This window comes from Balearica regulorum, chromosome 1, assembly GCF_011004875.1.
Source record: "Balearica regulorum gibbericeps isolate bBalReg1 chromosome 1, bBalReg1.pri, whole genome shotgun sequence".
Classification (NCBI taxonomy): domain Eukaryota; kingdom Metazoa; phylum Chordata; class Aves; order Gruiformes; family Gruidae; genus Balearica; species Balearica regulorum.
The window spans coordinates 217,207,581-217,229,770 of record NC_046184.1 but is presented as its reverse complement, the minus strand read 5'-3'; the positions used below and the strand labels follow the sequence as shown (position 1 = coordinate 217,229,770).

Here is a 22,190-nt window from a genome sequence, read left to right as displayed (position 1 = left end):
CTATTAATCAGACTTACAGACTATAACTAAAAATAGTAAAGAATCTTCGACAGTCCATCAAGACAGCGGCGGAAAGCTGGGTGCTACACACGTACCCAACCAGAAGGATGAAGAAGCTAGATCTGAAGTATGTCAAGGCCAACTTGAGTTGGACTCACCCAGCATTTGCAGTGATACACAGCAGCCGTGCTCTTTAGGGAGACCTGTGTTTGAGAGACACATGTTACATGAATTTCTAGACCACGCCATCCCTGATGACGAGCATCCTTTGCCAACGGACTACGTCCAGGAAGATGAGGGTGCTTTTGCCGTCCAGCCATGCAGTGAAGAAGAATACGAAGAAGACATTATAGAACCACGAACTCTTAACGAAATAACAACTATAACGGACAAAACTAGTCCTTGGTCCAGTGTGCTATCTGAAGTGGAGCAGGGTGACCAGCAGCCCGTAGACTTGGGGCCTGAAGATCAGCACTCGCTGGATATAGAATATTTGCGAAGAGGGAACAGCAGGCGGAGCAGCACCTTCTCCAGCATACTACAAGGGGACAACCAAAGCATGCTCACCACCCTTAGCCCAGGCGTTAGCCTCCACGCAGGTGAGGGCAGTCCTTGGGCAGTAACAGAGAGCTTTCAGAGCTTGGATAGTGGCACAGAAGCAACGGAGAGGGAGCTGTTTCAGCCTGCTCGTTTGTCAGAAGTGCGTCAAACAGCCAATGGCCCTGTAGAAAATGGAAATTGTGACTGGGATAGAGCATTAAACACTAAACCAATAGAGCAAAATGTAGCGTTTCATACAGCCTCCAAAGAACTGCAGGCATTTCCAGGAGACGTTGGTCTGACCAATTCAAAAACCACAGAAAAAGAGGAGGACGAAAATGGTGAGGTTGTAAACAAAGATCGTCAAGACGAGGAAGAAAGTGGTTCCAATGAGATGTGTGTGAGGAGCGTATCAGCCCAAGCAGGCTCAGAAGGAAAGAGTGAAAGCTTTTCTGATGACAGTAGTGAAGACCCACAGGAAGAGTCAGACAAGTCTGTCAAAGCGAAAATTGTTTTGTATCCTTCTTTTCCTCTATTCTTAAACGTCCTTTGCCTTTGAGGAGCGTGTCTCACTTGGTTAGAATCTTGCTGGCCTCAGGAAAGAGAAATTCACTGTGTGGAGCTCTTCCCTGGGAAGTGAGTCTGGAATTGGTGACCTGGGAAGGTGTTGGAAGACCGTGTTAAGCTGTGTTTCACACGATGTAGTGATGACTTCCTTGCCATTTGTAACCAATAGATTCTGTGATCCGTGAGAGTTATTTCATTTTGGGTAGTTTCAGCGTGTCTTCTTGCCTTTTTTCCCCATGTTGTTTTTCTCCATGTATTATACCTTTTGCATTTCTTCTGTATTAAAAGAAACGTTGTTTAATTTGCTTTTAAAATACTTTCCCACGTTTCTTGCACAGATCTCAAATCTTTCGGTCAGTTTTACTAAGTTGTGTTGGAATTTTTGCAGGATGAAGTACTCTACAAATATGTGAGGTATTACTGTAAAGCAAGATTGTGCCCCATGCTTTGTGAGGCCAGGGGAGAGAACCAAGTGTTCGGAACGATAAAATATTGATTAAAATGAATGAGACTCACCGTCAGGGATCCATTAACGGTTGTTACAGTGGATTATTCCCCATCTGCAGCTTCTGTCGAACTTTGTGCGACTACATGCTGTCAACGGTTATTCCTTAACAGTCCTGCTCAGATCCGATCCTGTTGTTATTCCCAACTTCTTCCTTCCACCCCAGCAGATGGAAGCCTCCATGAGACTGCTCAGCATTTCTTCTCATCCTTCCACAGCTCTGAAAGTAAGTATGGCACATCCTTTCCTTTATTGTCCTAGCTTAATGGAGGTCCTTCGTTAAAGGAGGAACAAAATTACTTCTCCCTTTCTTTGCCTGTCAGCAGTCAGGTTAGAGGTGATGGCTTCCGTATCAAGTCAAGGAGAATCTTTCTGGTATCTCTTCTCTCTGTGAGAATAATTTTCAGCGTTCATGGCTGCATCATCGGTGATAATTACACATTTATATTCAGTTTGTCTATATACAATAGAGAATGTTGCTCTTCTCCTCCCCTGGGGTCAGTGGACGTGGCCGCTGCTCACTCCACACTCCTTTGTGCTTTAATGTGAGGTAAGGTACCTAATTGCGAGGTGACAAGCTGTAACTTGTAATTATGACTTCAATGTCCATCTTTTAAATGAGGATGAAATGAGGGCGTTTGCAGCAAGAGAGCCTCTCCTTGAGAGAGATCAAGTAACTGTTCTTCGACGGAGGGAATAGTAGAATAGCTGGAGTGAGCGTTCCTCGTACGGGAAAGCTCTTGATTGCTTTACTGTTTTGTAGGTGGTTTTATGTGCACAAACATTTTGTTTACCGCAAGAGGTTTGTGCCTCAGTTGTTTTGAGGTCTACATCTTTCTTTTTTCCAGCCACAGCTTTGCTATGGTTGTTGATGCGGATCTGGGTACTGCAGCAGCTGGGCTGTTTGTTTACCGCTCCCAGGAAGGATAATGCATTGGTTCCCCTCCCTGTGACCTAGGAAACAAATGCTCTAAGGAACATTTATGTAATCAGAAACACCTTGCTTGATTAAACAGAATAGAAACAGGCAGGGGCTAATAGCTCTGAAGTAATGGCAACTACTTGAAATTAATAAACATGTTTACAGCTCAGGTAAAATACCTGACTTTTTGCTGGTTTGTGTTGTAAAAATGATATTTTTTTTCTGATTTATATAATATTATCTTTCCCTAAAGCCCTTGAAACTTGTTCCTGATGAAAGTAGAGATCTCTATCAGAGGAGTCTTGGGCATAGTATGCTTCAGGGATCCTAAGATGTATCTCGATTATGACACCTAGACTGCAGTGTGTCTTAGCACTTGTTAAGCATGCTTTTCCTGCGGTGTCTAAATATTTTGGATGAAATCAAAAGCAGAATCTCAGCTGTGTTTCTCATTTGGAATCTCCTTCAAATTCTCCTTGTTCCCTTCTGTCCATCGCTGATACCCCCTTCTGCTCCGTCTCGATGCCATGCCCCCTCTTCTAAGTTTTGCTTTCTCTGCAGAGTTAGCTCCACTTCTTCTTGTGGAAGCACCGTGTCTCTGTGGGTCTGCAAATCACCACTCAAACCTCCAGTTTAATGTTAATATTAGTATCAGCTTTACTTGAATTCCCTCTCTCTGCAGTGCTAAGCTTAGTAGCTACAAATATGCTCCTGAAAGTGATTAATAATTAGGGAGCATATTAGCAAGGCACTATTTGGATGTAGCTGACCTTAAACCAGCTTAATTCCAGGATTAGCTACAGATAATCTTTCGCTGTAGCACTTGTAGCCAGGACTCAGTTGTGCCTTGTGTTGCACACCCAGCGTTAAACACGCTGTATGAAGAACAAGAAGTTTTTCCATTTATGCTGACGGTAAAATGTAGTTCAGGAAAACTCTTTTCTCATAGTTTTGTTCTTAATTAGCCTTAAGTTTCTAAATCTGGGTTGGTTTGGTTTCTGCACAGTTCGGCAAACACCGAGCGTGACAGAAGGGCTGAAATCTGAGCTGTTCTCATCCAAAGATCAGCAGTCCCTTCTCACTCCCGTGGCAGCTGGCAAACCTCTCTCCTGGCCTCCCTGGTGTTCCTGCCACCCCTCCCTGTCTTGTCCGACTCCCTGCTTCCCCTGTTTTCCTATGCAAAACGATGACGAACGGCGAGAAGGTGAAGCGGCAAGTCATGTCAAAGGAGCTGGCAGCATTTTGAGACAGAAGGGTCATCTCAGCTCACGCTGGGAGGACACGGGGATCTGAGAAGGTGCTGCAGCAGCTCAGGCCTCACCTACCAGGGACCTGAGTTTTACCAGAGCTTCACGAAATCTAACATTTTTGAACTTTTTTTTCTCTGTTACATCAGACTCAGACTTCCAGTTCTTGAGGTCCTTCCCAGCTCTCCTCTTCCTCGAGGATCACCTCCTGTCCTGTCCGATCCAGCAGTCCCGCCTCGACTTCTGCTACTGTTCAGCGAGCAGCTTTGCACTTTTCTCCTCTCAGTCCTCTTCCAGGCAGTTCCTGATACAACTTAGGGAAAATCATCCAAGTTTATGGCCAAACTTAACAGCATCCAGCACTGTACCAGATTTACTGCAAATCTACAACTATTTTTAAACCAGTCAGAGCCATCGCATAGGTGGCCCAGATTACTGTCCAAATCTTATTTCCGACTGTCGCCCCTCGCCTCCCTTCTCCTCCCTCTTCGCCTTTACTGCGTTCATCCGTTCCATACGATTTTATATGCTATTGCTGATTTTTTTTCAGGGCAAAAATTTAATCTCTTTGGGTGTGTTTCACACGGAGGGCACTGCAGCATTGATTCTGGTTAGGGTTTGGGGCAATCAAATGTGATTCCAGTGAGATGCTGGCTGGGAAACCCGTATTAAGGCTTGCTGCCTTTCAGAGTTGGCCCAATCTGCTGGGGATGGAGCTGGGTTTTTTGGGGGCAGGAAAAAGTATTTAAAAAATGGGAGAGTTAATAAACTTCTCATTAAAATATTTTGATTTTTTTTTTTCCTCCCCTCACCTCTCTGAATATTCAAAAAGGATAAGAAACTTAAATGGAAACCAGTTTTACTCAGAATAATTAATATTTGTCCATACATAGATTTACCTCCAGTGTAAATTAGAAATAACACTTTTATAACACCGACTTAGGCAGATTCAGAATAACAGGCTTTTATCTGTTCTAAAAATGCGGATGGTTAGCAACAGTCCAAACATCCTTTCTTGGATGTAATGTTTCTCCTTGATCTGCTCCCCTTTCCCTCGCAGCCCCTAAATCTCTTTTTTTTCCTTACTCAGCTTACCCGGGGAACGGAGCTAAGGCTTTTACTCACTAAATTTGTCCTCCTAACCTGCTGAACAGAAATCCTGACATTCTCTTTCATTTCCACGATCAGAAAAAGAAGAAAAGCTGGCTATATTCTTCACGTTCATTTTGGAGTTACTGGCTGTTGTCTGTGAGTTGATAGAAACCTTTTCCTGTCCAGAAAGCAGAAGCAGGTACAAGGTCACTGCAGGGGTACGTTGTAGCCTATTAACACAGATTTGTTTTCATTCCTTCATCACCGCACAAACAAAATTAGCCATTCTTTGACCTTGAAATAAGCCATCCCCCCCCCCCCCCCAGACCTATAAAATGCTGTTTGCTTTACTCCAGTCCCTGGCACACGGCAATTAGATAATCCTCGCCTGGTTTAAGTGTCCTGCCGTATCACTGCCGTTTCTATAAAAAGAAAAGTGAAGCGTGGTCCGTGCGTAAGTCCTCTTTCCTCTTGAATCTTGCTGATTAATGCGTGTGCTTCGTGGCTGAGCGTCAGATACTCGGAGTCTGTGACTGCGTTGGCTTAGGGACGAGAGGGAAAAAACCTGCTCAGGTCGTAGTTTGAGCTGGCAAAGCGTTTTTGGAGGCAAGGAATGGCGTAAACACGACATTTCAGATGCGAGCTCTCGAAACTATGGAGGAGGTTAAAACTCTGACTGTTTGAAACTGCCCATTTGATGTATCAAAGGAACAGCTTAAAAATGCAGCGTTGAGGCTAGAATGTCTTGCTAAATGCTATACGTGCGAGGAGTTTGCATATTACAAAGAAAAACAGCTTTATATAGAGGTAACTGTAGATCTACAGACTTCTGATCCTCTGCGTGAGCTGTTAACTGTGCTTTTCAACTCCTCTCCTTTTGATTCACACGTTTGCATGTAGAATAGCAGCAAGAAGAGCTGCTAAACCTTTCCTACAGCTGGAAGTTCACTTTTAGGGATGTCCTTGGGATAGATCGGTGCATCTTAACACCTCCACATTGCTGCAAGTGGACCTGGCGGTATGAAAACTGGAGTATTTCAGCCACTTCTGTCTGAAACAGCTTGCGAGTGGTCTGTTCTCCAAGCACACCTCGTTTACTGACAGTCAGGAGCGTACAAACTGCCGTCCATCGCCTCGGTGTCATCTAATAGCAGCAGACACCTGCTCTTCAGTCGCATTCGTGCTCTTTCGGGGTATGTTATTGCCCTGATGGCAAAATGTGAGCGAGGGGCAGCATTTTCTGCTGCAGCCTCTGGCCAACTGGACCAGATGGGGAACAACTCAGTTTGTGACGTGCCTCCGGCGTCACCCACAGCAGCAGAAGTACTGTGGCACCTCTGGATTGTTAACTCTAAGAACAAAGGAGAAAAATCTCGTTTAATTTCTCCTTCAGAATCAATTTTAAAAATTCTTACAGCCAGGATAAGATTATTTTACAGCTGTTTTGAGTCCCCCCCCAAAAAAAGTCCTTCCATTTCTGCAGCTGTGCTGCCGTCGCCAATGGATCTGGGATTCTCAAGGCAGTTTTATTCACTTTTCCTTTATCTTATCCCACACGGAATGTTTCCTTCTCTTCTGAGTTGCTGTGCACGAAGACATGTATGGCACGAGTACCCATGTGAGGGGAATTGTGAGAGGTAGGAAGTGCGGGTTCATGACCCTTTGAAATAGAGTTAATGGGATGATTTGGGGAATTTGCTAGAGAGCCGTTGCTACAGTATTAAACCTGCTTCTGGTTTATTACCGCAATTTGTTCCTGCAAGGCTTTCACACGCACGGAGGCGTGCAGACAGTCTTTTTTTAGGTATGTTAGTGGTGTAGCCTGCTCCGCAGTAGAACAGGGCGCTTGTCAGAGGACAAACAGCTGCATCGCGGCTGGAAGGAAAGGAGGGTTTCTGATGTACAGTGCCAGCGCAGAGAAGCGGCGTGGGGTTGTTTAGCTGCAATTTGGCCGGCGTGTTGGCTTTAAGAGCCAGAATTTCCTTGGGTTTTTTGATTTTGTTACAGTCATAGACCTTCCTGGGCCGAGGGATAGGGCAGTCCGTCCCAATTCTTTGGAAGTACGTAAAACCGGTGTTTGGAAGCGAACGCTGCTTGATGTGCTAAAACCAGAAGCCTTTTACCAGTCCTCTGAGCTTTCCCTTTGAATATTTTTCTCTGTGAACTGCTTGCAAGTGCTCTACAGAGATCAGGGAGCAGCACAGAGCCAGCGTGAGCTGGTTACTGCCCGTCTCCAGCCACTACTAATGTTTCAGCTGTTTCATAGACAGCGCAGAAAACAGCGTGGGAAGAATAAAGCTACTGACCCCGGTCTTCTCTGGACAACCTTGAGCAGAATACGCTGTTGAAGGGAGGTGGTTTGGCCAGCAAGCATCTCTCTCCGCTGGTTTTTAAGCTTCTAATGTTGCCAGATCTGCATTTAATTTCTCTCCGCTTCTTATATTTTGGTTTTGGAAAAATGGTCCTAGAGCAGCATTAAGGAGACAGGAAAACAAAGCAAGGATTCTCATAAATATAAATGTTTGGGGGTTTTTTCAGTACAATAAAAATGGGCACTGTTTTAAAATAATACTGCCCTTAGCTATTTTCCTGAGTACCGTTTGAAGTCTTTTGCAGCACTGTTCACACAATTTATACACTTAGCTGGGTGAATCTGGGAGATGGTATTTAGGAATTTATGCTTAGCTTGTCGTAAGCTTTTTCTGCACCGTTGGACGTCAGACCACGTGAGCTGTTCCCACCCTTGTCATTCTTTTTATTAACCAACCAGCCAGCGACCACAACCATCATCTTTGTGAGCCTTGATCCGTCTGTCTCCCGAACCTGGCTGTGCTGAGCAGGCTGGGTCAGCGTATCTGAAAAATCATCCTGTAGGAAATCTTGGCTCCAGCCTCTCTCTCTATCTATCTTCTCTGTTTGCATAAATTGTAGCTGATGTTAAATTAGCTCATAATTAACCTCTTGTGCTTTGCAAACACAAGTACCCCCAGGCTGTGTAAGATCAGGGTGTGGTTTTTAGCTACAGGCTGTTATTCCATAAGGGTCGTCACCAGCGATGCTGTCGCAGGGCTAAGATGCGATGCACTCATCATCTGACCCTGTAAATCCCAGGTAATCAAACACAAGAAATCTCCAAACCCACTTATTCCTAAAAAAAGCCATTTCCCTCCCCAAACAGCACACGTCAAAGCAGGGGAGCGCACAGGAACAGGATCCCGGCGCCGTTTCTCTCGGGAGGGAGCCCGTCACCTTAGGGGACCTTTCCACCGTGACCGTGCCCAGCGAGGCTGAGCCCGGCTGGGACGCAGAAGCAGCCCGGCGATGTAGGTGAAAGGCCGGCCCGGCGGATCGGCTTTCCAAATCAAATCCCGCTCTCCAGGAGACCTTCCTGACCCCACAGCTAATGAGCGGCGTGTCCTAAAACAGCACCGCTTGCTTCAGCCTCTCTTGGTGCTTCACGGGCACGACCCGGCTCTAAACTGGTTGGGGAGAAACGCGAAGGGGTTTTTTTGTACGCTGAAAATATCCGTATTTAGTGCTACTGTAATATCTGGGAGGAAGGCTGACTGCCGGGAGGCTGCGTGCAAAGCAAGGGTGGTGGTAAAACGCTTAAAATGGTGATTTTTAATCTTGTGGGCTGCTGCTTAGGGGTCCCTGCAGGTAACTGAGACTGGCCGGTCTGATCCGTCAGCAGGTTTGGGTTTGGTGTGTGGGAGCCTTGCCTCTCCATTGCAAGGTGCTTTGGGTTTTTAGGCTTCTGCAAATTCAAAATAAAATAATAATTGAAAACTAAAATTCAGAGAGTCAGAGCCCAGGGAATACTCTGCTGTCATTCTTTTGGCTTCACAGAAGATGACTTGTCAGAGCCGAACTCTGTGGTTTGGACCTTTTTAAGTTTGGGTTTCAGTTTTTCGCGTTCTGCAGCACTGAGAAAGAAGGGCATTGCAGCATCTACTACTGTGTTGAGCAGGGAAATATCTCACCATCGTGGGGTTTTTCTTCAAATGGTTGGAACAAACAGGGGTTTTTTTTTTTCCAAACAGTTGCCTCTCGGTGTACGGAACAAGAAAAAAAAAAATCCCTCTGAGGAGAACTGGTGAGCAACAAGAAAACACATTGTGAGGGTTTTTTTTTTTTTTTTCCTGTGAATCCAACTTCTCGTACGCTGCACGAGCTCGGGGTTTGCTGCGATCAGAAAACAGGCGCAGGGCAGCGCGGGCAGGGCTCTAACGTCTTGGTCCTTCTCTCCGCAGAGCGGAAGCGGAGCTGTGCCGGGAGGCATCCCGTACCGGAGGCCGAATCGTCCCAGGCCCACGGCCGATCTCTCGGAAGAGGAAACCAAAAGGATCGCCAGGATCTTCTCTGCTCAGTTGTCCAAGCAGGAATAACGTTGGCTGCTTCCCGAGCCACGGCCTGACGCATCAGCTGGGTCCTCCAGAGAAGGGGAGATGGAAGCCTATTAATTAATTTGTCTAATTGGTGTCCCATTAGAGGGACTTAAAGCCAAGGGGAGCTGCGAGACCATTGTGTTTTGCAAGGGCAGGTCCCCGACGAGACTCACCGCTCTGGGTAACCAGTGGGCTGTGATCTGCTCTCCAGATACTCAGTTTCTCAGATTTATTCAGGTGAAATTTCTCTATTTAATCAATTTTTTTTTTTTTTTGAGTAAACACAAAGCATCCCATTTTGAGACAGCTCCTTTTTTTTCAACCAAAGGATGGAGAACATTAGAAGGTTGCCAGCCCGTCAGCGAGCAGAGAACTGTTGCCTCCCCGCCAGTGCGTGCCGTGGACGGGGAGGGAAGATGAGCTTTCAAAAACAGTTGGTGGGAAACATAATTTTCTGATTCTAGAGGAATGTATGTGCCCAAGGTGCTTGTGTAAATACCCAAGGATGTTGTAAATACTGATGTGTGTACGAATGGATTTTACTAGATTTTTCTAAACTATTTTTGTACATTTTTATATCAAATACCTTTCAGATAACGGACTTGGAGACGAACTCAGCTGTTATTTTTGCACTGCTTTTCACCCCCTGTTTGTATTTCAATAAAATTCCCCTGGTTTCTTGTCACCTGGTGCGAAGTGTCCCGCTGCCAGGTCACGAGCTTCTCGTTAACAGGTGGACGGGACGACTTCCCCGGGAGCTGCCAGCACGGGAAGGGAGAGGACGTCGCAGAAATCTTTCCTGGAAAATGGTGCGGCTGGGGGGGGGCAGACGCAAAGGTCGCTGCTTTGCAAAGTAATCGAATATGGCCGTATAGTGCAGCCCACGTGGAACGAGTCAGACCTCGGAGGCGAGCAAATACTTGGAATTAGTCAGAGCTGCCTCTAAACCCGCGCTTTGAAACTGGGATTTAAGGCACTGAAGTGTCAGCATCCCTTTTTCCTCCCACTTCTGCCATTTTGTTTTTCACAGGGGAAATCCTAAATGTGTAATTCGTTGCTAATGCAACTTACTTGTGCTGGGGAGCTAAACCCCAGCGGTAAAACGTGGTCTGCCCTGCCTGCATGCTGCCCGCACGCTGCCTGCAGAGCTCCAAGCCTCCCGCGAGCTGCCCGAAGCGGCGCCGGGCTGGCTGTCAGTCCTGCCACCTGCCTCCACAGCCCCGATCCTCTGCCCTGCAAACGCGTTCCCCTTTCCCTGCCCTCCCTTGGGATGCAAACGTGCCAGGCGTCCCTGAGAACGAGCGACGCGAGGGCTTCCTTCTCCCGCTGCTGATCCCGGCGGCGTCCCCAAAAAAACTCAAGCGGGATGCCGGCTGGGTTGGGAACACGGTGACAGAGGAGGTGACACCGCTGACTCCCAAGTTGGTCCTCGGGGATGAAAGAAACAGCTTCATTCTCTCGCATTTAGGTCAGCGGTGGAGCACGGCCGAGCTCTGGCCAGGAAAACAAGACGGCAGCCAGCCGGGGAGGGACGTCGGTGCTGGAGCCCGGTCGACGGAGCAAAGGTGGCTTCGGGGTGACAAACCAGCTCGAAATCTCTCTTGCGTGTTCACGCGCAGGGCGAGCTCCCGCGGAAGAAGCCTGTGCATCGCCAGGGATGTGCGATCCCCTGCGAGCACGTCCGTGTGGGGTTTGTGCCTGTAGTGCTAACCAGCTCAACGGGTTTAACAGGCAGAGTTTTAAGAAAACGGAGGAAAAGGGACATTTCTTGAGGTGTCACCCCCACCCTTGGCCTCCAGCCTTATCCTGAGCCCCGGCCCTCCCGGGCCGCAGCCCCAGCCCATGAACACGGGCTGGATTTCCCTCTGAGCCCTTGGGCTGCTCCGCGGGAGCTCGGGGGGAGCATGTTCCACCACGCAGAGGAAATCCCGCCGGTAAACAAGCTCGGCAGCTGCCCGGGATGAATTACAGCTGCGTGGTCCGTGCCAGGGACAGAGGGGTCCGACCTGCCCCGCGGTGGGGGGGAGCGCTCGGTGCTGCTCTGCCTCCCAGCCGCTCGCTGTCAAAGCCTTGGGCAAGTGGTTTCTGCATCTCCTCCTCCCCAGAGCGCATTTAGGTTAAAACCCCAAATTATTTCCCCCCCCCTCCATCCCTGAGGTCCCACCAAAAGGGCAGGACCACGTCATCGGGTGCTTTGCTCTGGTGGGTGCTGGTGGTCTGGGCAGGACCCCGAGGGCTGACGCAGCCACCACGTCACGGGTGGCCCCATTCTCACCAGCTCAAATGCCACCAGGGGAACTGGGTTTCGCTGTCACCCGATCCCCGCGGCCGCTGGAATGTCCTCTCGGGTGCTATATTAAGGGGGGGGACAAGGAGCTGGCCCTCAGGACGATGGCTGCGCGGAGAGGGGCGTAAGGCAGGAGCCGGGACGCGGTGCCGAGGTCCCCACGGTGAGGCCACGGGGGGACCCAGCCCCGGGCAGGTCACCCTGGGGGAGATGCCATCACTGAGCGCCCCCCCACCCCCACCCCACCCCCCCCATTTTGGCCAGGGCAGAATAGGGGAGGGTGGGCAGCGGTGAATCCCACGCCAGCCCCGGGCTGAGCGAGGAAGGCCCGTCCCTCGATTTCCCCCGGGACGCAGGCGAGGAAATGTGGCAGGATTTGGCTTTCAGGATTGTCCGAAGCCAGCCAGAGCCACCATGGCCCAGTGTCACCTCCGTCCCAAAACCGGACACCTCCTTGAAGTCCTGTCCGATGCAGCATCCCAGCCCCCCCCCCCCCAAACCCTCCCCTTTCCTTCCAGCCCCTCCACCACGATGGTGGGTCTGAAGCCCCCCGAGGTGCCCCCGACGGCCGCCGTGAAGTTGGTCAGCGCCGGCATGGCCGCCTGCATCGCCGACCTCTGCACCTTCCCCCTGGACACCGCCAAAGTGCGGCTGCAGGTAAGATCCGCTGCACACCCCACACCCCCCCCAAAAATCCCACGGGCAGAGGGAGCACCCCGCAACAGTGGCCCCCCTCCCACGCCAGCTTCACCCCAGAGCTGGGGACATTTTGGGGGGGGGGGGGGGGGGCGGGGAGGGCAGGGTGACGCAGTCGGTATCCTGCAGATCCAGGGCGAGGTACGGATCCCCCGGAGCACCAGCACCGTGGAGTATCGGGGTGTTTTGGGGACGCTGAGCACCATGGTGAGGACGGAGGGACCCCGCAGCCTGTACAGCGGGCTGGTGGCCGGGCTGCAGCGGCAGATGAGCTTCGCCTCCATCCGCATCGGGCTGTACGACTCGGTGAAGCAGCTCTACACCCCCAAGGGAGCCGAGAGTGAGTCCCTGCGCACCCCCGTCCCGATGCACGACCCTCTCCCAAGAGGGGCGCAGCCCACCCTGGGCAGAACAACCCTCCCTGGCGTGCACAGCCCCCCAAACTGCATCCCCCCGCCCCGGCTAAGCACCCCCACAACCCCAGGCCACTCACCCCGGGGTCCCCGGGGTCCCTGTCCCCACACAGCTGGGGGTCCCCACACAGCCAGGGGTCCTTGCAGGCCTGGGGGTCCCCGCAGGGCCGGGGGTCTTCACACAGCTGGGGGTCCCCGCAGGCCTGGGGGTCCCCGCAGGGCCGGGGGTCTTCACACAGCTGGGGGTCCCCGCAGGGCTGGGGGTCCCCGCAGGGCCGGGGGTCTTCACACAGCTGGGGGTCCCCGCAGGGCTTGGGGTCCCCGCAGAGCCGGGGGTCCCAGCACCTGCCCTCTTCAGGCACAGGGCTGGCAGCACGGGTGCTGGCGGGCTGTACCACGGGGGCGGTGGCAGTGGCGTGCGCCCAGCCCACCGACGTGGTCAAGGTACGGTTCCAGGCCAACGGGGCGCTGCTGGATGGTGCCCGCCGGTACAGCGGCACCGTGGATGCCTACTGCACCATCGCCAGGGAGGAGGGCATCCGCGGGCTCTGGAGAGGTAGGGACGGATGGGGATGAGGGACAGGGAGTGGGGTGGGGACAGGGATGGGGATGGGGATGAGGACAGGGATAGGCAAGGTAATGGGAACAGGGATGGGGACAGGGACGGCAGAGCTGGGGCACCCATCCAGGATGCTCCAGGAGGGGATGTGACCACCAGCCCCAATGCCACCACTCTCCTGCACAGGGACGCTGCCCAATATCGCCCGCAACGCCATTGTCAACTGCGGGGAGCTCGTCACCTACGACCTCATTAAGGACGCACTGCTGCGGGCACAGCTGATGACAGGTGAGGATGGTGCAGGGGAGGATGTGGTCAGGCACTGTCCCTGTCCCCGTGACCCTCAACCCCCGGCTCTGTCCCACAGACAATGTCCCCTGTCACTTCGTGGCCGCTTTTGGGGCCGGTTTCTGCGCCACGGTGGTGGCGTCACCGGTGGACGTGGTGAAGACGCGGTACATGAACGCTGGCCCCGGGCAGTACCGGAACGTGCTCAGCTGCCTCCTCGCCCTGCTCATGCAGGACGGCCTCGCCGGCTTCTACAAGGGGTGAGTTTGGGGACGTGTCCCCCCGCCCCGAGCACCACCAAACTCGATGCGGTGATGTGGACCGGCTCCACTTCACACCGCGACATCACCTGGCGCACCCCAAATGTCCCAACCGGTGTGCCGCCAGCAGGGCACCAGGCAGGGCTTCGGGGACCGCAGGGGTGTCCCCGCAACATCCCTACCAGCACCGCTTTTCCCGGCACAGATTCGTCCCTTCCTTCCTGCGGCTCGGCTCCTGGAACGTGGTGATGTTCATCTCCTACGAGCAGCTGCAGCGTGCCGTGGCGCTGGCACGGCCAGCCCGGTCCTGACTCCTCCCGCCCCAGCCCCTCTCGTCAGCGTTGACGAGACACGAGAGTAAATTATATTAATTGCTGAAGCGGTGAGGGAGCAGCGACGCCAAACACTCCCAGGCCGATGGGGTCCCACTGAGAAGGAGTGGCGAGATGGAAGGAGAAATGATGTTGTTTGTGGAGAATTGTGGGAGAACGGAGGTTTCCAGAGAGAAGTTTAGGGAGGAAGGAAAAAAACATTTACAGTTTTTTTGGTCCAGCTGGGCAGCGCTTCGCTTCCCGGCAGCGGTGGGAACAAGGCGTGAGCGGTGTGGGCAGGTGGGACCGAGTCGAGGGCCGGGGGGATGCGGCGATTCCTGTTATTCCTTACTAACGCTTCCAATAAACCGCCCCTATGGGGTCCGATCGCGGCAGGGCTCAGGGCTCTCTCGCCTGTTTTGGGGGGTTTAGGGTCGTTCTCCCAGCCCTGGGGTGCCACTGGAAAAGGCAAACCAGGCCTTATCTGAACGCAAAGGAGGTGTTTGGCTTCCAGGGTGTCACGCGTCATCGGGGGTTGGCTTCAGCAGAGAGGATTTCAGTGATTTGGGAAAAAAAAACCCAAAACAACAACAAAACATCGAAGCTGGGCATGCGGGTTCATGGCTGGGTGGTGCCACACGTGGGTGCAGAGAGCTACTGACCTTCCCCCCGCCTCCACGTGGGAGGCAGGCACCCCCACAGCCCCAAGAAGGGCTCAGCCACCTGAGACGGGCTGTGGAGCCTTGATGCCACGGTGAGGGCCGCGCCCAGCTCCCCTTACTGGGGGGAACCCTCACCTGTAACCAACCTGCCGCCGCCGGGGCTCGAACCCGGGTCCTTCCTGGGTCCCTCCCGCCGCCGCCGGGGCTCGAACCCGGGTCCTTCCGCGGTCCCTCCCGCCGCCGCCGGGGCTCGAACCCGGGTCCCCCCGCCCCGGGGCGGAGCGGCCGCGCTGTAAGAGCCGGGGCGCAGCAGGTGAGTCCCCGGGGGGACCCCTCCATCCCCCCTATCCCCCCCCCCCAGGCTGTGCTGGGGACCATCCCTGAACCTCCCCCTGTCCTTGCTGGGGGACCCTTGCACAGGGTGTCTTGGGGACTGCCATGGCCCCTCCTGGGGAACCCCGGTCCCCTTGCCGGGGACCCCCCACAGTCTCCCCAGGGAGTCCCCTGTCCCCTCCCAGCTGCCTTGGGATCCCCCATCCCCAGCGCCCCCCCCCCAATCCTCTTCCTGGCTGCCGGTGCCCCATCAGCCCTGAGTGGGGTGCAGGCAGGGGGGCTCCCCCCCTTCCCCAAGCCCCTCCGTGCAGTGGGGTGTAGGGGGGTGCCTGGCCACAACCACCCCCCCATCCCTTCGGGTGGGGACCCCAACCTGCATCCTCGCACCTCCCAGGGGGCTGCGGCACCCACAGCGGGCAGCTCCCAGCCCTCTCATCCCAGGACCGCGTGAGCCCGAGTCGTCACCCACCGCCGCTTTGCATGGACAGGCGGAACCGGGGAGCAGCCGCCCGAAAGACCTTCAATGCGCAGGACGCCTTCAGGGACGCCTGAAGACCCCCGAGGTACCGCAGCCGCCACATCTGGGGTGCTCAGGGTGGGACGGCGCAGGGTGCTCGCCGCCCTGAGCCCTGCGTATGACACCACGCTGCACACCCCAACCGGCTCCACAATCTCCCCGGGGGGTTGTTCTGGGCTGCGTCCTCCCAAAAACGTGGGTGAAAGCGGGTAGAGCTGCAGCTATGCCTGGGGTGACCCCGTTTTTCCCACCGCCAGCCCCGGGGAGCGCGACGGGGCTGAGCCACGACGCTCGGGGAAGGCCGGACCCCCGCGGTGTCAGTCTGGAAGTTCAGGTGGGGAGAGGAAGAGGGTGGGGAGGCCGAAGCAGGCAGGCTCCCTTGGCTTGCTTTCACCCTGCTCTGATGCCACGGGGGAGGTGAAACCCAGATTTTTTTCTCCCATTCTGCTCCTGAAAAGGCTGTAAGGGGCGTGTGGGGGGTTGTAACGGGCAAATCCCAGGATTTGTGGAGGCAGTGGGGATGGGAAACGGTGCGACTGCGGCAGCGGGCAAGCGAGCTGATACCTGGAGCCCCCGAAACACTGACCACTGCCCGGGGCATAGACCCAGCTCTCCCAGACGGGACAAACCCCCTCGATTTTGTCCCCTCCTGCACCGCGCCCCTTCTCATTCCTGCCGGCCACTTGCCAGCACCCACACCATGGTCGGGTTCAAGCCCCCCGAGGTGCCCCCGACGGCCGCTGTAAAGTTCCTTGGGGCCGATGTCGTCACCTTCCCCCTGGACACCGCCAAAGCGCGGTTGCAGGCGAGCCAGGCTCCCGCATCCTCCTCACCCCCAGCGCCGGGAGGGGTCCGCGGTCACGTAAATCCTTTGGCACCATCGCCACCACGGTGAGGACGGAGGGACCCCGCAGCCCGTACAGCGGGTTGGCAGCCGGGCTGCAGCAGCAGACGAGCTTCGCCTCCATCCGCGTCGGGCTGTACGACTCGGTGAAGCAATTTTACGCCAAAGGGTCAGAGCGTAAGGCCCTGGGCGTGCGGTGCCGCTGCCGGGCAGCCCCTCCGTGGGCACCAAACCCCTGCAGGGTCTGGGCTCAGTTTCACCTTCGGTCTCTCCGCTGTTCCCACTTTGGAACAGCTCCACAGGGGCTGGCTGATTTATTTTTTTTAATTAGTCTTTCCCCCCGCCTCCATCCCTGCCCTGTACTCGCAGCCGGCTGATGGCGGGCTGCCCCACAGGGACCACGGCGGTGGCCTTCGCCCAGCCCACGGAGGTGGTGAAGGTGCGTTTCCAAGCGGGCAGGGAGGGCGGCCGGCGCTACCAGGGTACCATCGATGCCTACGGAACCAGCGCCAGGCAGGAGGGCGGCCGCGGGCTGGGGAGAGGTGGGTGCAGCCCCCGGGAACCCCGGCTGCTCCGGCACTGCAGTCCTGACCCCTCTGGTCGCCGCAGGAACGTCCCCCAACATCGCCCGCAGCGCCATAGTGAACTGCGTCGAGCTGGTGACCTACGATCTCATCAAGGACGCGCTGCTCAAATCCCACCTCGCCAGCGGTGAGGCCCCCGGCTCCGCTGCGGAAACACAGCTTGGGCCGTGCAATTTCCATCCTGAGCATCCGCCTGGGGAGGGACCCCTGGGGTTGCGTGTCCCCCCCCCCCCCCCAAAAAATAACACGGGCTCACAACCCAGCTGCGGCTCTTGCCTGGCAGATAACCTCCCCTGCCACTTCGCCTCCGCCTTCGGGGACGGCTTCTGCACCACCCTCGTCGCGTCCCCCGTGGACGTGGTGAAGACAAGGTACACGAACGCTGCTGCGGGGCAGTACGGGAACGTCGGGAGCTGCACCCTGGCCCTGCTCAGAAACGAGGGGCCCGAGCCTTTCTACAAGGGGTGAGTAGGGGTTTGCTACCCTTTTCCATCCTCTTCCAAAAGGCAGCTGCTTCTGGGGTGGAGCAATGGTCGCTCTGGGACGCGGTGTGCTAAGCGCGGCTGCTCCGGCAGGTTCGTGCCCTCGTTCCTGCGGCTCGGCTCCTGGAACGTCGTGATGTTCGTCACCTACGAGCAGCTGAAACGGGGCCTGATGGCCACGGGCAAGAGGTCCCCTCCTGAGCCTGACGCTGCCATCACCACCTTCCTGGTGGCACCTCACTCGCTGACATCAAAGGGGATCACGTCTGCCAGATCCCAACCAAGGAGAAAGCTGTAGTGAGCACAGCGAGACTTTGAGTAAATCCTGTGGCCTTTTCTTCCCTGGTTTTGGTCTTTCCCTCACCCCCCCTGCACACAGTCACCCCCAAACCCTCGCTGTTCCCACGCACGAGCTGAGCCGAGAGTACTGTAACCCCCCAAAAAATCCTCCATCACCCTCTGCATCGCTGTGGTGCTGCTGCTGTGGGGTGGCATCCAGAAAGCAAGGTGGATCTGGATCCAAGTCCCAGGGGGAAAAAAAAAAAGCCTCAAGGGTGTTGTTTCCAGATCCCCAGTACTTGGAACAACCTCTGCCCAGTCACAGTGCTGGCTCCAGAGCTTTATTGGTGGGAGGAAGAGGGGAAAGTCATCGTCCCCTAGGACAGGAGAGCACTTTTCAAGAGCAGTTTCTTCTCAGGCGTGAGTTTCTTGGGAAAGCAGATGTTGAAATAGATGAGGAGGTCACCCTTGCGCCTGGGGTCCTGGAGCAGCGGCATCCCCTCCCCTGGCACTACCTTGCAGTACTTGGGGCTGCAAAGCAAAGGAAGGGGCTGAGAGGAGCCGCAGGACGATCCCGACACGGGGACGACAGCACTGAGCCCCGATGTGGCCACACACAGAGCCCCACGCAGGCTTCTGAGCAAAGTTTGCTCCTCCAGCTTCAGTCGGTGGCCTGCTCTCCTCTTCCAGCCCCGCGTTCCTTGCCCTGCAGGCTCTACCATCCAGCCCTCATCTCACTCGTGTCTTCCGCCCACCCACACCAAACCTTCTCCTCTGCTACCAGCAACATGGCCCCAGACCAGAAGAGTAGCCCATGGTGGGCATCAACCCCCACCAGGCTGGGACCCCCCAGGTCCAAACCTGCTAGGAAAGCTTTTGAAGCACCCCAGTAATTCAGGCAACGGGGATGAGCTTGGGAAACGCCAAGCTCTCGCTGAGGAGGAACAGGCAAACGCTGAGGTTCCTCCCAAGCGCCTGTTCACCTCCTCGGCCACCAAGCTCTGCAGAAAGGCTCCATCTGACCACCCGGCCCACCAGCAGTTTGCCCCATGGCGCTTACTCCACGATATCGTTGATGGGGATGTTCAGCAGCCGCCCGTCCAGCGTCCTCACATCCACCGTGCAGCCGATCAGCGCCTGCAAGGTGGGGAGAGGGACCCGGAGCTGCGTTTGCAGCCCCAGAGGGGAAACATAAGCTGGGGCGGGCTCTGTCCCCTCGCTTGGCTCTTTACCTTCCCCAAGGGAATGGTGGCGACATAAGTGAGGTTGTCGTCGGCTCTTTTAAACCTCGGGTGGATTTTCTCTTGGACAACAAAGGTGATGTCAGCTGGAATGACATTTGGGCCCTAAAATTGAGGGGGGGAAAAAAAGATACCTGGAAATGGTTTGGTGCAAGACAAATTATTTTATAAAGAAAATACTGAATCACTCCACTAGTTGTGTGACCAACTGCCCACAGCCTGCAGAAAGGGGAAACCTGCAAAGAGTGCGCAGCCAGTCCTGAGGAAACCTGGCCCAGAACTTCACACCACGGTCATTACCTGGTCTCCTTCCTTCTCAAAGGTGATCCTGGTGCCCTGCTTCCACCCCGGCTGCACGTCGATCGTCAAGATCTTATCTCTGATGGTGCTTGTTTGACCATCTTCATTCATCACCTGGAGGGTGGATGAGGGGGTTAGAAGAGCTGGGTTAGAGAATCCCAGGCTGGTTTGGGTTGGAAGGGACCCTTAAAGATCATCTAGGTCCAACCCCCTGCCATGGGCAGGGACACCCTCCACTAGCCCAGCTTGCCCAAAGCCCCATCCAACCTGGCCTTCAACACTGCCAGGGAGCCAGGGGCAGCCACAGCTTCTCGGGGCACCCTGTGCCAGGGCCTCAGCACCCTCACAGGGAAGGATTTCTGCCTCCCATCCCATCTCCATCTCCCCTCCTGCAGCTTCAGGCCATTCCCCTTGGCCTGTCACTGCCTGCCCTTGTCACCAGCCCCTCTCCAGCTTTCCTGGAGCCCCTGCAGGGACTGGAAGGGGCTCTAAGGTCTCCCCGCAGCCTTCTCTTCTCCAGGCTGAACCAGCCCAACTCTCTCAGCCTGTCTCCAGAGCAGAGGTGCTCCAGCCCTCGCAGCATCTCTGTGGCCTCCTCTGGACTCCCTCCAACAGCTCCATGTCCTTCTTGTGCTGGGGACCCCCGAGCTGGACGCAGCACTGCAGGGGGGTCTCACCAGAGCAGAGCAGAGGGGCAGAATCACCTCCCTCGACCTGCTGGTCATGTTGCTGGTGGTGCAGCCCAGGACACGGGTGGCTTTCTGGGCTGCCAGTGCACACTGCCGGTTCATGTCCAGTTTTCATCCCCCAGCACCCCCAAGTCCTTCTCTGCAGTGCTGTCATCCCCCCGAGGGACAACACAGAGAGGTGATCTGTGACACGGAGGTGCCCAAAGAGAGGGAGTTACAACTCCTCTGCTCATCCAGCCACCTGCAAGCCACTGTAGAGGACAGCTCATACTCCACAGCAAGGCAGCTGCAGGTACAAATGAGATCAGATTGAGGAGGAGAAACTCAGGGCCGGAACCAGGAGATTGCAACAGCGAGAGGAGGGATGCATGTCCCTGAGAGCACAGAGGAGACACAGCCCAGTGTGAAAATGAAACACTGTGGGAGCCCAGGAAATGCTGTGCTCCCTCTCTGCCCATCTCCAAAATCAGCCTCTCCTTCCTACCTGCTTTCACATCACCTCTTGTGCTGAATTCCCTTCGTCAACACAGGAGAAGAGGGTATCGGTTCAGATCCTGACGTCATTTGTGTTTGGTTTGATCCAGGATCCTCTCCACGGCACAGACGTGGAGTGTCGTGGTCTGTCGAGCCCCTCGAGTGGGACCAGCCCTAAAGCCTGAGGCTCCGCTGCTGAAACATCCTACACCGAGAGGAAAGTCGAGCCCAAAATTCCCCACCCTGCTGAGCACACCCCCCATTCACCCATGCTGCCCTTACCCTGCGGGAGATCTTGATCTTCTTGGTGCAGCCATAGAACAGGTCTTCAAGGGAGAGGTAGAGATCTCGCACGATCGGGGGGTCTTGCTTCATCGCTCCTCGTCCTCGCAGCCCTCCGAAGGGCAGGACCAGTTCCGAGCCATCCTCAGCAAAGAACTCTACATGGGTGAGCAGAGTGGGGTGTCACCTCACTTGGATCAGAGGTCAGGGTTCCCCTGGGGTCTCCTTATCGTGGAAGCTGAGCATCCCAAATATACCACTCAGAAACCTCTCATCTGCTCTGCACGGAACCATCTTCCCCCTCCAGCTGAAGTGTTTTTCTCCCGGAGTGTTTTTATCTTGCTCACGTGTGACAACAGTCTCGCCCCCACCTACCCGCAAAGGGGTTGTCTCCACCAAAGAACTCCTTGAAGACTTTGTCAGGGTTGTTGTGAAACACGTAGCCCGCAGTCCAGGGGTTCTCGCCACCAAACTCCAAGGGGATGCCGCCTTTCAGACCCTCTTCTCCAAACTTGTCGTAGATTCCTTTCTTCATGGCTTAGGGAACAAAGAGGAGCTGGCAACGGCCACGGTCTCCCACACAGGGAAAGTGCCGGAGATTGGGCAGAGACTGGAGAGGGGGTTCCCTCACCACCTTGAGAGCTGCAGATTGGGATGGAAGCAGGAATACCTGCCAGCCATCAGCCTGGCTGTGGGTCACAGAGCTGATGCCACCTCCCAGGGGTTCAGACCTCAGCACATCTCTAGCTAGAGCAGAGACGTTTCACTCCCAGTCCAGCCCCTCCTGTCCCCAAAGTCCGTGGAAGAGCAGTGTCTCCCCACTTACGATCGCTGAGCACATCGTAGGCCTCCGCCAGCTGCCTGAACCTCTTTGGCGCCCAGGGCTCCTTGCATTTTAAAGGATGGTTCTTTAAGGCCAGTTTCCGATAACTATGAAGGGGAAAGGACAGGAGAAACCAGCCTTACAGGCAGCCCACCTTGGGCTGCCAGGACACCCCCCAGCCCAACTGCTTCCTCACAGCTTCTTCCAGGCCCTTTCCCCCCCACACCACCTCAGACCCCTGCTGTGGAGAGGGGTGCCACGCACAGGGCCGCCCCCATCCCCAACACCACCTCCCGGCCCCCCTCAGGCCGTTCCACCACCCCAGCAGGCCCCGGGGCTCCCCCCACGCAAGGCCGGGGCCCCTCACGCCTTCTTGATGTCGGCGTCCGTGGCCCCACGGCCCAGCTCCAGCACGGCGTAGTAGTCCTGTCCCATGGCGGCCCGCTCCCCCGTTGCTATGGACACCGGCACTTCCGGCCTGTGCCGCGCAGGGCACTATGGGAGTTGTAGTTCTCCAGCACACTCCCTCATGCCCTTGTATCTCTCTTGTCTCTTTTTTTTTTTTTTCCTTTTAAAATAAGTTTTCTTGAAAAATTTCTTTTCCA

The 22,190-nt window shown here is 55.0% G+C and overlaps 4 protein-coding genes across 11 annotated transcripts in view; 3 read left to right on the top strand and 1 right to left on the bottom strand.

Moving 5' to 3' along the window:
- The window catches only part of C2CD3 (C2 domain containing 3 centriole elongation regulator), a 51,953-nt gene extending 42,001 nt beyond the window's left edge, over window positions 1-9,952 (top strand). For 2 of the 6 annotated variants that reach the window (XM_075742638.1, XM_075742637.1), the window contains exons 31-33: window positions 12-1,056; window positions 1,736-1,838; window positions 9,127-9,952. In XM_075742638.1, coding sequence (XP_075598753.1) covers window positions 12-1,056; window positions 1,736-1,838; window positions 9,127-9,261 — 1,283 coding nt within the window. In that variant the 3' untranslated portion in view covers window positions 9,262-9,952. The other 4 variants (XR_012833458.1, XR_012833459.1, XM_075742639.1 and 1 more) reach the window with 4 other exon arrangements.
- Window positions 9,953-11,564: 1,612 nt separating this feature from the next.
- Window positions 11,565-14,472, top strand: LOC104632573 (putative mitochondrial transporter UCP3). Of its 3 annotated transcripts, none has more exons than XM_075742643.1 (7): window positions 11,565-11,711; window positions 12,067-12,205; window positions 12,374-12,584; window positions 13,016-13,213; window positions 13,403-13,504; window positions 13,584-13,764; window positions 13,970-14,472. In XM_075742643.1, the coding sequence occupies exons 2-7, from the start codon at window positions 12,080-12,082 to the stop codon at window positions 14,073-14,075; spliced, it is 924 nt and encodes a 307-aa protein (XP_075598758.1). In that variant the 5' UTR covers window positions 11,565-11,711; window positions 12,067-12,079; the 3' UTR covers window positions 14,076-14,472. The 3 variants fall into 3 exon arrangements, with proteins under 3 accessions (XP_075598758.1, XP_075598757.1, XP_075598759.1); XM_075742642.1 differs by having other exon boundaries at window positions 12,374-12,787; window positions 12,967-13,213; XM_075742644.1 differs by lacking the exon at window positions 13,016-13,213.
- A 1,815-nt stretch (window positions 14,473-16,287) lies between these two features.
- Window positions 16,288-17,302, top strand: LOC104642980 (dicarboxylate carrier UCP2). The gene is made up of 5 exons (XM_075736560.1): window positions 16,288-16,385; window positions 16,427-16,600; window positions 16,801-16,973; window positions 17,041-17,227; window positions 17,299-17,302. Exons 1-5 carry the CDS (start codon window positions 16,288-16,290, stop codon window positions 17,300-17,302), a joined length of 636 nt encoding a protein of 211 aa, XP_075592675.1.
- Window positions 17,303-18,101: 799 nt separating this feature from the next.
- On the bottom strand, window positions 18,102-22,047 carry DNAJB13 (DnaJ heat shock protein family (Hsp40) member B13). Its single transcript, XM_075742621.1, has 8 exons — window positions 21,953-22,047; window positions 21,589-21,692; window positions 21,138-21,299; window positions 20,763-20,920; window positions 19,318-19,431; window positions 19,009-19,122; window positions 18,837-18,913; window positions 18,102-18,307 (listed from the first exon to the last, which is right to left on the bottom strand). Exons 1-8 carry the CDS (start codon window positions 22,018-22,020, stop codon window positions 18,154-18,156), a joined length of 951 nt encoding a protein of 316 aa, XP_075598736.1. The 5' UTR covers window positions 22,021-22,047; the 3' UTR covers window positions 18,102-18,153.
- Between the last annotated feature and the right edge of the window lie 143 nt (window positions 22,048-22,190).